At 36.7% G+C, this 14,676-nt stretch overlaps 1 protein-coding gene across 5 annotated transcripts in view; it reads left to right on the forward strand.

The window, feature by feature from the left end:
* The window catches only part of MARK3 (microtubule affinity regulating kinase 3), a 124,607-nt gene that overhangs the window by 73,527 nt on the left and 36,404 nt on the right, over positions 1–14,676 (forward strand). For all 5 annotated transcript variants that reach the window (XM_027849025.1, XM_027849021.1, XM_027849023.1 and 2 more), the window contains exon 6: positions 866–936. In XM_027849025.1, the coding sequence (XP_027704826.1) occupies positions 866–936 (71 nt within the window). The remainder of the gene's footprint in view (positions 1–865; positions 937–14,676) is intronic.

The following is a 14,676-nucleotide window of genomic DNA, read 5'->3' on the forward strand; positions in this document are numbered from 1 at the left end:
AGCTTAGTCCTGAAGAAAAATTCTCCCTCTTCCTTCTTTCCCCCTTTTTTATGAAGAGGAAAGTGTTCGGTATTGCATATGCTATTAGTTTGATTGGTTGGTTAGTTTTGCTGAACTACTTTCTTTCATCTTTTTAAATCTTTGTCATAAGGGATGGCTTATAAGGTAGGAAAGTAGGCAAAGAATATTTTAGTAAGTGAAAGTGATGCAAAAACAAAAGATAAAAAGGAAAGTAAAGACAATGCCATGGGAAAGAAATTAAGGAATACTAGTGAATCTTCTTTATAAACATGTCAGCTTTTGTTTAAATTTCAGTTTTGATATGATTAAAAAAATTAAACAGAATGTCTTACAAAATATGAATTCTGACAATTTAAGTAGCATAGGGATAGAAGTTCAAGACTTAGAGTCAGGAGAACTTGGGTTTCAATTCTGACTCTCTAGCTGTGTGACCTCTGTCAAATCATTTAATGTTTCTTAGTATTAGTTTCCTCATTTCTTGAAAGGGAATAACATCACCTATATCACAGGAAAGTGATGTTATTTTAAGCTTACAGGTGAGGATCAAATTGAAATATGTAAAGAACTTTACATACCTTAAGGGATAACATAAATGCTAGCATTATTAAGGTGTCAGACTATAATTTTAAGGAAATTTTTTTTAAAGTTTGTTAGATTTTATTGATGAGAACTGAATGATAGTCATTAAGCTTAAAGCTAGCTGAAGCTATAATTTTATATCTTTTTATTTTAGACATACAACTGCATTTGAAGCATTGCTAGAGATGAAGCATTTAAAATTCATGTTAAAATCTTTAGTGTCAGTAGGCTTCTTTCTACTCACTTTTATTTTTCTCAATTATAGGTGAAGTGTTTGACTATTTGGTTGCACATGGAAGAATGAAGGAAAAGGAAGCCAGAGCTAAGTTTAGACAGGTATGCATGAAGTTCACTTCTGAACTAAACTGGGAAGCTAATAAGCATTTATTTGGTTTTCTAACCATTTATGAGGTCTAGAAGAGTAGTTTCCAACCTTTTTTAATATGAAGACTCCTTTCCAGCATCAAAATGTTACTTAGACTTGAAGAAAGTTGTATTATTAGTACTCATTGATGGAGATAATACATGATGACCAAAAACTATTCAGATTCTATAAACCTTTTAAGTGATTTTGTAAATATTTTTAAAATATCTCTATACATTCAAAAACTAGCAACATATAGAGAGGGGCAAGATATTATTCAGTTTATAGAAAGTATATTTATTGTACAATCATTTTTGCCTATTTTCTTCAAGCTAAATAAGATCATATTGACAATTCTTGTTGTGCATTTGGATTTGTGAAACCCTAGCAATAACTTCATGGTATTCTAAAGATCCTTCTCCAATGATACTTAATAGTGGGGATGTTGCTATGAGTTCTTGAAGGCTATGCCAGCAGAGTAAAAGCTCTGTCAGGTCCTACCAAGTTGGAGGGTCTTTTGAGTGTGGACCCCCTGGAGAATGTGGACCCCCTGGAGAATGAACTGTGTGTTTTCCATCTGAGTAACAGCACCAGATTGGTAGAGGCTGCTTACCAGAAGTTTGGCCACCAGATTTTTTTTTTTTAAGTGAGGCAATCGGGGTTAAGTGACTTGCCCAAGGTCACACAGCTAGTACGTGTCAAGTGTTTGGTCTGAGGCCGGATTTGAACTCAGATCCTCCTGACTTCAGGGCCGGTGCTCTATCCACTGCGCCACCTAGCTGCCCCCAGATTTTTTTGGAAACAAGAATCAAATAAAGACTGCCAGGTCATGAGGAGGGGGTTGCGTTCTTCTTCAGTTGAGGGGAATACTCTTGCCAGCCACTTGAAGTGGCTAAAGCAGTTATTCAAACACTCGTTCTTTTCATATTTGTGAAAGTGGGATATTCATGAAAGACATTTTACCACATAAGCTCATAGGATTGCAGGAACTTTAGAGCTCATCTAATCTAATTTCTTCAACTTATGTTTATCTGATTGTTACAAAGAAAGTAGAAGTTAAGCTGTGTGTAGAACAGGTACTGGTTGATTTTGTTCTTTGTATCTTTAACACCTGGCACATCATTATAGGCACTGACTGGCTTTCCTTTGATATCCTTGGTTCTTCAATAAAAGTATGCTGAGAGGAATATTCTTAGTATGAATGTTTCTTAAATTTCATTCCTAGACTCATTAGCCCAGTATATAATAGTTTGCCATATCCTGGGAATCCATCTTCTCATTGTGTGAGTGTTACTTGAATCCTTCTGCCATGCTGAAGAAGCTAAGATTGTAGTTGTCACATGCAGAAGTAGAAAGAAGGAATTGAACCTGCATGGCTACTTAAGTTCATTTCAGCCTAAGAACTGTTGAAATCAACAGTATCTGGCTGTGTGTATAGTTATAAAAATTTGCCTAGATGAACAGAGTTGTAATTTGCAGCAGATAAATTGCAAAGATATGCTCCCAGAAGAACTTAATTTTACACCTAGCTTGCAAACTTTGGAAGTGCACAAAACTTACCCATTTGGGGTTAACCGTAACACCTGGACTGCTTTGTTGAGCCAAGTCATCAGGTCAAGCAAAATTATTCTTTAAAGTGCTATGTGGGTGAAAATTACCATATAGTATAATTTTATTTTTCCATTTGTGTGACAAGGTGTAGAATGTTAATGTAAAGTACACAAGTAATTAAAAACTCTTTCATATTGTGTTTTCCTTTGATTCCCCCATATAATGTATACTGCCACTGTCTTTGTAACAGTTTTTCTCTTGAGTTTTTATGCTGTTTTACCTAGCTCCAGGTAATTGTGCTTTTGAATTGTGAAATTGTTAGAAGGAGATGGAAAAGATATAGATAGTCCATGAACTAAATTAGGGATTTTCAAACTCTAACCCAGAGTTTTCTACAAGGGCTTCGCAGAGACTTCCTTTAAAGTAAGTATAGTCATGGAAGATCTGTTTTATTTTATTCCTCACCCCTTACAAAATTCCTATAAATGAGATAAAATATTTATCTCTTTTTTTTTTATGAATAAGGAAACTTATCCATAAGACCCAGTTTATTATTTGCCCCAGGCTACAATACATGCCATAGAGTTGGGACCAGAACCCATATGTGCTTACCTGTAGTTGACTGTCTTTTTTCTTTTCTTCTTTTAAATTTTATTTATTTATTGCTTTTTGGTGTGGTAATCGGGGTTAAGTGACTTGTCCGGGGTCACACAGCTAGTAAGTGTCAAGCATTTGAGGCCGGATTTGAACTCGGGTCCTCCTGACTCTAAGGCTGGAGCTCTATTCACTGTGCCACCTAGCTGCCCCCCTGTCTTTTTTCTTTAGGTGAGGCAACTGAGGTATAATGGAAACTACACTAAATTTGGAGTTAAAAGATATCATCACTATCATAATAATCATAACTAGCATTTATATAGCACATTAAATTTGTTTATAAATATTATCTCATTTGATCTTCAGCACCCCTAGATGGTAGGTGCTATTAAAAATCCTCATTTTGCAGATGAAGAAACTGAGGCAGAGATTATATGACTTTTCTAGAGTTATACAGCTAGTTAATATAATGGCTGGATTTGAACACAGGTCTTCTTGATTCCAAGTACGGTTCTACCTACTTTACCATCTTGATTCTGCCACGTTTTTAAATGTGAAACCAAGTAATTACAACCTTTCTGTACTTCAATTTCCTTAAATTGCTTTATGATGCTAGTTGTTGGTGGTGTAATTGTTAGGTAGACAGTCTTATTCCGATTTACCAGTTACAAACTACATTTTTGCTTTCAGAAAGTCTTTCCCAGACCATTCCACATATTAGTCCTTTATGTGCATTCTCATTTGGCCCTCAAAAACCCTATGAGGTTGGGAGTGCAGGTGTCTTCCTCATCTTACAGGTGAAGAAACCTAGATTCAAGGAGATTGTGACTAGCCTTGGTACTGCTCATAAGTGTAAGAATTGGAATTCGGGCCCAGCCAGCTCTCTCTCAACCCCATGTTCTGGGCTCTTTATGCTACTGCTAAAAATTTAGAGTGACTAAACTTGGGTGGAAACTAAATTGAAAAGTAGATTAATACTAAAATTAAATGTAGGGAACTGGAAAAGGTAAGAATACAATATGGAAAACACCTAGATTCAAATCTGGGGTCTATTACTACCATTGTGACTTTGGAATTATTTATCCTCTCTGTACTTAACTCACAAATGACAGTGGACTAGATAAACTTGTAAGGTCACTAGTAACTCTGATTCTGTTTTTCCTTTTCTTAGTCCTAAAGACTAGGCAGTCAAGATTTCTCAAACCATTTAGCTTCTTTTTCTCCCTGCTTGGTTGATTGTTTGATGGTCTAACCTTTTTGTTAACTTTCGCCTATTGAAATAAAAGGATAAGGAGGAATTCATTCACATATTAAGCATCTAATCTACTTCATGCCAGGCTCTATGCTATGTTTGAGATACAGAAATAAAACAGTTTTTACTCTCAGGGGGCTTTACATTTTTTTGGGGAAACAACACATATGAGAATACAAAAAATGATCAAAGGCAGTTAAAAATCTGCATGTGAATTCTCTTAACTCCTGTTGTTTGTTGGTTCTTTAATCTTTTTTTTTAATTAATTTATTTTTAGTTTTCAACATTCACTTCCATAAGCTTTTGAATTTTAAATTTTCTCCACCTCCCTCCCCACGATGAAGTGCAATCTGATATAGGCTCTACACATACATTTCTGTTAAACATATTTCCACATTAGTCATGTTGCAAAGAAGAATTAGAACCAATAGGAGGAACTACAAGAAAGACGAAACAAAACAAAACAGAAGAAAAAAAAAGAGCAAATAGTATGCTTTGATCTGCATTGAGACTCCATAGTTCTTTCTCTAGGCATGGATAACATTTTCCATCATGAGACCGTTGGAGATGTCTTAGATCCGTGCACTGCTGAGAAGAGCCAAGTCTATCAAAGTTAGTCATCATACAATGTGGCTGTTATTGTGTACCGTTTTCCTGGTTCTGCTCATTTCACTCAGCATCAGTTCAGATAAGTCTTTCCAGGTTTTTCTGAAGTCTGCTTGCTCATCATTTCTTATAGCACAATAGTATTCCATTACATTCATATACCGCAACTTGTTCAGCTGTTTGGTTCTTTAATCTTATAGCAACCACTTTCTATTTTTGGTGGGGAGGGGAGGTGTTGTTTTGAGGAAGGGAAGGAGGATTTTGGTATTACCAAATTTAGCACTTCTTTCTGTTATTTCTCAAATTACATGATTTCTTTTGTCAGTGCCTAAAATATTTACCAATATGTAATATTGAGAAATTATTCAGATCTTATGAGTATAAATCATATACCATAGTTTAGAAGCCTTTGGGTATAGTATCATTAAGTTAGATGGTCTGATGCTCCAGGTGGTCAGGGATTTGCAGAGTTGGAACTAAATTTTAAAAATCCCAATAAACCAGAATGGACTGAATCTAGTAAGATGAATTGAAGTAGAGCCTAGGCCACCTGTTTCCTAGTCAAATATTCTTTCCATTATATTGTATTCTAGGAAATGTTCTAAGAATAAATCCTAGAATCCTTCATACCTTGAACTTCCAGTGTTCTACCTTGCCAGTCTGCAACCATAGGTAAACTTTGGTATCTGCTTTTTCCATTCTGAGGTTGCCAAGTATCATTAGAAAACATCATAGAGTGACCCAGTTGGCTGCTGCCCAATTTTTTTTTTTCAATTTTTTTTAAAAAAATCTAACCTTAGACCTTCACCGAGTGTCTGGTGATCTTTTTGACTGTATCTTTTGACCCCTGCCCAGGTGGGCTGCTTAGAATTCATCCAGGCTGCTTGACTATTCGTATGATATAGATGAATGGGAGTCACCAGTTCTCTTCTTTCCTGTAATATGGATGACCAACAGATCTTGCTGACTTTCGTTGCACTTCCTTTTAAGGTCCTCTAGACTTCTATAGACCTGTGGCACAGTCATCTGACCTGCTGAGGTAACTTCTGAGGACCCCTGGGGCTTACCATCCACCCCTCTTTATATCCTTAGGACTTTCTTTTTGTATCCTTAGCATTTTGCATGATGGTTGGCACATTTTTTGGTTGTGTCTGACTCTTCATGACCCCATTTGAGGTTTTCTTGGCAGTGGTTTGCCATTTCCTTTTCCAGCGCATTTTACAGATGAGGAAGCTGAGCAAACAGGGTTAAGTGACTTGACCAGGGTCATACAGCTAGTAAGTCTCTGAGGCCAGATTTCAACTTAGGAAGACAAGTCTTCCTGTCTTCAGGCCCAGCACTCTGTTTACTGTGCCACCTAGCTGCCAGCTTGATGCATAGTAAATACTTGATAAATCTTTGTTCATTCATTGGTATATCTATGAATTGACTTAGTGTGGTTGATCATTTTTCAAACATTCTACCTCTGAAATCATGCATGTTTTAACATTTTTTAAAACACCTGTTCCACCCCAAAATTTCTGCCTTTATTGCTGTTACTCCCTCTGTGATGGATTTCCAGGGTCAGAATTAACATGATTTTAATAATTGCCTTATTGGTCCAAATAGCTCTTCTAGCAGCTGTGGAGTATAAACTCTGTAAGAGCACAGCATAGCTAAAATACCTACTGAGAAATACAGGACTTTCATATTTACTAAAGCTTATCTCACCCCACTCCAAATACCATTCAAACAAATTAAGGGTATCCTATTTCTGTTCTTATTTACTCTAGTTATGATATCATTTGGCATACAATAACATAGTCCTACACATACCATTTCCAACCTTTGGAAAGCATACTTGATGTCCTCCTGTAATATTTTTGCTATGCTTGAGTATGCCTCAGTTTGATTTGGGTTATACTGACCTAGTCCTGTATAATTTGGCATTCTTGTGACCTTCTGCAGCCTCTTGTTTGCATTTAGCAACTCCTAGCGCCTTTTCTGTTCCTTGAAGTGAAATATTTTGGGGTTTTTATTGGTGGGGAGGAACCAAATATATATACAAATTTGTAAGTAACTCTGAAACGTAAGTTTATTTCTAAAATAATAAAAAGCTGTATGTCTTCCCCTTCTCCCAATTTTTTCCCTTAAGTATAAAGAATTATGTAACAATCTTCACTCAACTCTGCCCTTCTTAAGTGCTATATAAGTATGTTATTATTAAACCAAAATACTACTTTCCAAGCCTAAACCTATTCCTACCCTCTCTGTAACCTTGTTCTAGCAATCATTCCCTGTGCCACCACATCTTCAATCTCTTCCTCTCATGTGCTCCAACTATGCTTACAAATTATTCAGATTATTCCCCTCTCCACTCCCACCTCCCCAAAGACCTCCCTTAACCCTGCTATTTTCTCAGTCCATCTTTGATTTTTCTCTTTCCTTCCACACATAGCAAAATTTATCAAAGAAGAGTTTACACTAGAAGTGTCAAAAACTTAACCCACTGGCAGCATTCTGCCCCTCATATTCCCAAATGAGGCCAAACCAGATTAAAATGTAGTTTCTATCTGATGTATTACTTTTTAAAAAAAGTTTTATATAAATATGTGTGGTTTTCTAAGTCAATATACAGCTTGCAGCAGGGATCTTTTGTATGGTTTAGTGCCCCACTCCCTTTCTTTTTAAGTTTGACACCATTAGTTTACATTGTCTACCTCTACTTCTTTCAAGCTTTCTTGCTGTTCAGTCCCCAAAACTGTGTTGAATTTGCTGCCATGAGAGTCACCAATAACTACTAATTGCCATAGCCCATGGCTTTTTTAATCAATGAGCTTTCTATAGTATTTGATACCATTGAGCTACCATTTTCTTCCTGATATTCTCTCTTCCTTTTGATTCTATAACATTTTTGTTATTCCCCTTCTATTATTTTTCTAATTGCTTTATCTCCTTTATTGGTCTGTTTTTCTTATTGCTCCACCTTTACAATTTTTCAGCAAGGTTTGTTCTCAGCTTTGAAAAACTGAGCCAGTAGGGCAGCTAGGTGGCACAGTGAATAGAGTCAGGAGGACCTGAGTTCAAATCCAGCCTCAGACACTTAACACTTACTAGCTGTATGACCCTGGGCACGTCACTTAACCCTGATCGCCTCACCAAAAAGCAAAAATAAAAACAAAAAACTGAAGCAGTGGAGATAAAGATCTGCCAGTTTCTACAATACTGGAAAGTCTTTGAATACCATCCTGACAACAGACTTTGCCTCTTTTCCAAAGTCCAGTCTGCATAAGTAGAAAGGCTCATTAGCAATCGACTTGACACTTTACAATGAATTCTTTAACCATGGTAATCTATTAAACAAGGAAAAATACAAAATGGTCCTCAGTTTTATTCAACCCCCCTTCTGCTTCTACAGTGTCAAGCAATTAGAAAAGTGGACAGAAGGTACTAAGAATCAGTTTTATAATATTAGCTTATCTGATGCTTGAAACTTGAAGATCCTTGTCTAGTTACTAGGTAAACATATTACTGGAGGAACTCAGTATTAATATCAATATTGACCAACACTCTCCCTGTAAGTAAAACTAGAAGACAAAAGGAAATTCTCCCTGAATAGAAGAATGGATCACAGATTATTCTCTTTGGAGAGAGAAGTAAAGGAATTGGTTAATTTGGTTTCATTGTGGAGTCCAATATCAATATGGAATTTATAATAGAGCATTTGACCATCTCATATTGCAGTATTCGTGATAAACATTTGCAAGAATACTACCATTAAAAAATAAAATTGCTTATATTTTGACAGGAAACAACAGTTTACTGATGTTTTTATTATTTCTGAGAAACAATTATTTCTGATTCAGCTGTTTACAAACTACTGGTGTATTTGAGCAAAGATCAAAAAATGAGTGTCACTATCGAGTAAAAGTGAGAAAGTAATATAGTATAATTAAAGCAACTTTGTCCTGACCTTTTTAAAGAAGATGTTGATGCTGAAAAATAAGAGATGGAGAAAACAGCAACCATCAGCACAAACCAGTATTCTTTCCTAAGGATGTTGAAGCAAAATAAATCAGTTGCCACAGTGAGGAAGCCAAAAAAGCCTAAAAACTTCATCAAGCAAGCACACATTTCCTTTCCTTGCCAGGTGGGGAGATAGGACAGCCAAGGGCAATAACTGTTGACCGTAAATTCATTTGAAAGTTTATATGGAGGAAGATGGTGGCTAGAAGATTGTGAACAGTATTGCCTTTCATTAGTAAACATTCAGGCTCATACTGTGTACCTAGGACTGTGCTAAGCAGTAGAGATTCAAAAAAAGGTAGAAGACATACCCTACTCTCAAAGAATTCATAGTATGATAGGGAAACAACATGCAAACGACTACATACAAACAAGCTATGTATAGGATTTGGAAGTGATCAAGAGAGAAGGCATTAGAATTAAGAGAGATTGGGGAAAACTTCCTGTGTAAGGTGAGACTTTAGCTGGGACTTGAAGGAAGCCCAGAATCCAGGTAATATGGATGAGGAGAGAGAGCATTCTAGGCATGGGATATACGCAGCAAACATACTTAGAGCTTGAGGATGTGGAGTGTGTTGTGGAAGGAACAGCAATGAGTCCAGTGTCACAAGATTGCAGAGTACATGGGTGATGGGTGTTGTAAAGTGTAAAAAGACTGTAAGGTGGAGGGTGGGGCAGGGCTGGGAAAAAAAAGTTACAGAAGGCTTGATGAAAGACAGTTAAAATCACTGAAAGGGCAATTAAGAATAAAAGTGGAATAGGGAGGCAAAAAATTGATTAAAAATGAAAAGATCAACATTCAATTACAATGGAACCCATCATGTCTGGTCTCTAGCATAGGTCTTTTAATATATGAGAGGGGCAGCTATGTGGTCCAGTGGATAGAGCTCCAGCCTTGGAGTCAGAAGGACCTGAGTTCAAATCTGGCCTCAGACACTTGACACTTACTAGCTGTGTGACCCTGGGCAAGTCATTTAACCCTGATCGACTCACTGAAAAGAAAAAATATAAATATATTTTATGACAAAATAGTATAGTTCTAAAGGGGGAAAAAACTATGTGATTAACAACTGGATGAGGCCAATTAATGACACACAAAGGAGAGATCCATACTAGAGATGATATAGTTTTAAGGGATTGAGGAGTCAGTTCTTAAAGGACCTGAAGGGGGGCGGGAGGCAGAGAAGTTGAGAAGTCAAAGGCTTGGAAAAATCTTGCACTTTATTTTTTTTTTAAAAAATCACCAGAATAATGTTATAACTACTGATTCTGTTCCATATGCATACTTTATTTTTTTTTATTTTGAATTACTTATTTTTAGTTTTCTACATTCACTTCCACAAGATTTTGAGTTCCAAATTTTCTTCCCATCTCTCCCCTCCTCCCACCCCCAGACAGCATGCATTCTAAATACCCCTTCCCCCAATCTGCTCTCCCTTCTACCACCCCCCCTTATCCCCTTCCCCTTCCGTTTTCCTGTAGGGCAGGATAGATTTCTGTACCCCATTTCTATACCCTTATTTCCTAGTTGCATATAAAAACAATTTTTAACATTTTGGGGTTCCAAATTCTCTCCCTTCCTGCTTACACACCCTCATTGAGAAGGCAAGCAACTCGATACATGTGTAGTCATGCAGAACACTTCCATAATAGTCATGTTGTGAAAGGCTAACTATATTTCCCTTCAGTCCTGCCTCCCTCCCCCCCTTTATTCTGTTCTCTCTTTTGACCCTGTCCCTCCTCAAAAGTGTTTGCTTCTGATTACCCTGTCCCCCAATCGGCCCTGCCTTCTATCATCCCCCCCTCCCTTATCCCCTTACCTCCTATTTTCCTGTAGGGTAAAATAGATTTCCATGCCCAATTTGGTGTGTATGTTATTCCCTCCTTAAGCCAAATCCAACGAGAGTAAGATTCATTCATTTTCTCTCACCCCGCTCCTTGCTTCCCCTCCACTGTAAAAGCTTTTTCTTTCCTCTTTTATGTGAGATAATTTACCCCATTCTACTTCTCCCTTTCTCCTTCTCCCAGTACAATTCTCTCACCCCTTAATTTTATTTTTTAGATATCATGCCTTCATATTCAACTCACCCTATGTCTTCTGTCTATATATATTCCCTGTAACTACCCTAATACTGAAAAAGGTGTCATGAGTTACAGATAACCATCTTTCCATGTAGGAATGTAAACAGTTCAACCTTAATAAGTCCCTTATGATTTCTCTTTCCTATTTACATCTTCATGCTTCTTCTGAGTCTTGTATTTGAAGGTCAAATACAGGCTGGGACTGGGGCCGGACTGAGATCCTCTCTCAAAGAGGTCCAACAGACCTTTCCTACTGACCTTCAAGTTGTCTTTGGCATTTGTAGGTTGAGAAGTCTGGAAACCACCACAGCTCCCCTTGATCCAGTCCCCTAAGGCTGTTCCTATTTCCTCTAGCCCAATCTTTGCCTGTGCAGCCCATGCTAAACTGTGCTTTTCTCCCAGCCCATTGCAACAGACCTTTCCAATCAACCATCCAGGTTGTCTTGGGCTGGAAATTTGTTTCACTCTGTCTTTTTGTGGGTTCTGCTGCTCTAGAATTTGTTTGGAGCCATTTTTTACGGGTATTTGAAGGTGTTTGGGGGAGAGCTCAAGCAAGTCACCGCTTTTATTCCATCATCTTGGCTCCACCTCCCCATATGCATACTTTCAAGTCTCTTCAAAAATTTTATGAGAATAATCTCAGTAAACATTGAGATCTTTGATAAAGGTACGATAACCCAAAGCACATCACATTTTTATAGTTCCAACTGAAAGATTTAAAGAATAAGTTCCACTATGTTTGTTGACTATGAAAAAAAAGTTTGATCCATTAAAACAAAAAGTCTGTCCTCCAAGAAGTTGTCTTCCATGTTTATATCTAAGATCATAAAATATTCTTTATAAGATATAACATAGGATCAATTTCTGATTCTGACCCTCTGATGTGAAATATAAAACAGAAAAACATGAATCTGCCTAAGGTATTTACTGCTGTTGTTGAAGTAGTTCAGAGTGGTGGACATGTTGAAGTCCTCCATATGTTTCTCTTTGTGTGCAGATTGCATCAAGCCAGAGAACATTGCAGAACCTTTTAAAATGAAACTAAAAATCACTCAAAAGAATGAAAACTGAAACTGATATTGACTCAAAAGAATGAAGTCTTAACTATCCACACAGAGAAGTCCAGGTGAATGTACAATACCTATTGTCTAGACCACAGTGTTCACTTGTAGGCACAGCCCATTGGAATTTGTTCTTAAATATATTTATCACGGACAGGGAACCAGCCCTAGAATTGAATAAGAGGAAGAGAGCAGTTTAGATTGCCTTGAAGAACTATTGTGCATTGCTTTTAGTGAACACCCTATTGGAAGCACAGTGCAAAGCATCCTGGCTCCGATAGTCAGACGATGTCAGTTCATATATTGAATCTGATGCTTAATGCTTGGTTGATCTGTAGTAAGGCCTTGAACCTCAGTTTGCTTGACTTCAAAATGAGATAGTTGGAGAAAAAGTGAAATAGTTGAACTAGACTTTTGTGGCCCTTTCCCTCTCTAAATCTGTTACCTCATAATAGCCTTTAAACAAAGTTGCAGCGTTGTGAGAACTATATGAATGAAATACCTGGAATAAAGTCATCTCAAGAAATAAAGTTGAAAGTTACCACGAAGACAATTGGAAACAGTGAAGAACTGTGCAAAAGAAACAGTGTAAAGGATGTTACCAGAGAATTACAGGAATTGGGGAGTGGGGTAGGCAAAATAGAAATAACTGATAGAAATGCTTATTGAGGGGCAGGTAGGTGGTGTATTGGATACATCTATGACCTTGACGTCAGGATGACCTGAGTTCAAATCCGGCCTCAGACACTTGACAGTTACTAGCTGTGTGACCCTGGGCAAGTCACTTAACCTTGATTGCCTCACCAAAAAGAAAAAGAAAAAGAAAGAAATATTTATTGATTAAATATACATTTCTTAAACACTTGATACAGGTGAAGCACTATACTAGGCACTGGTGATAGAAATAAAAAATAATCCTTTCTCTCAAGGAATTTACATTCTGTTGAGGAACACATACATGGGTGTAAGGGGGGGGGTGGAATAAATATATAAAACGAGTACGAGTTAGGGAAAGGAAGACGCTTAAAAATGGGAGAGAGCAGGATTTGGAAAGATGGTACTTTAACTTTGTCTTCAAAGAAGAAAGTCATGCATGACAGTAGCTTCTTCAGCCATGGTCCTTTCTAAGAGAGGGATCACTGAGCCAACTTTTTTTGTAGGTTCTAACATTTTTGTAGCTCTTAACATATAATTTTATATTGCTTTCAACAAATTCAGCTAGCATTTTTAAAGTTCATACTTTGTGCAAAGATTATAAAACTACTCAATTGCATTGATGAGGCCCTGGAGTAACACAGACCTGAGTTCAACCTAAAATCTGGCCTCAGATGCTTATTAGCCTTGTGACTCTGAGCAAGTCATTTAGCCTCTGTTTGCCTCAGTTTCCTCATCTGTAAAATGGGAGTAATAATTAACAGTACCTACCTTCCAAGGTGGTTGTAAAGATCAAATGAGATAATTGTAAAGCACTTAGTACAGTAAATGCTATATGGATGTTAGATATTATTATTGTTAATATAGTATAATTAAGTACCTATTTCCCCATGTCTCCATTAGCTTTGAATTTTGTGATTCTTGCCAGCTTAAATGAGTGGAAGATTGTATCAGAGTTGTTTTAATTTGAATTTTCTTTGTTAAAGAACCTAAACAATTTTAGGTGATTATTGAGTATTTGTATTCACTTCAAGAACTGGTTGTTCTTATCCTTTTACCACTATGTACTGGAGAATGTATGTTATTCTTAGGATTTTTTTTCACTTCCTTGTATCAGTGGTTCTCAGTGTCATCCATGGACCCTCAAGAATCTCTGAGATACTCTCAGAGTATTTGCAAGGTCAAAATTATTTTCATCTGTGAGATCAGATTTTTGTCAACCAAAACAGTAATTGTTATTTTTCATTATTAATGTGTTATTCATGTTAACATGTAATGGGTATGTTATTATTTTTAAATTATTAAATATTTTAAATTTTTATCATTGAATTTCTGGTGTGGTAAATATTAAAAGATATAATGCATAAGCAAAAACTCTTGGGGCCCTCAGTAATTTTTAAGAGTACAAAGGGGTTCCAAGACCAAAAAGTTTGAGAACCACTGCCTTCTGACATTCTGTATTTTATGTGCTTCTTCTAAGTACACTAATATTGTCAGGTTAAAATTTTAATAAATCGTTCCTAAACCCTTTTTCTTTTTGTAAGGGAAATCAGACCATACCATCTACCCCATTTTGGTTAATTATTCATTATTAAAAGACAATAAAGTTTTATTTCCTGAGTAGTTTTCTTGTTTTAATCTTAACACACATCATCACACCCACTTAAAAGACACTTTCTATATTTTGTATTGTTCACTCTGTACATTTTTTGAAAATTCGGCCTCTTCTCCCCACCAACCTTTGAGATAGTAGTATTGCTCTGCATTTGCCTCTTCTTTCATTTTTCGATCATTCTTTATTTGTGACTTGTATGATAAACTTTTTCCTTTCCTTCCTCTGGATCCCTTTGCAGGCATTTTGTTTTCAAAACAATGTTGGTGTTGCTTTCTTATCACCAATAATGATC

This window comes from Vombatus ursinus, unplaced genomic scaffold (genome assembly GCF_900497805.2).
Source record: "Vombatus ursinus unplaced genomic scaffold, bare-nosed wombat genome assembly UNPS02007284.1, whole genome shotgun sequence".
Lineage (NCBI taxonomy): Eukaryota > Metazoa > Chordata > Mammalia > Diprotodontia > Vombatidae > Vombatus > Vombatus ursinus.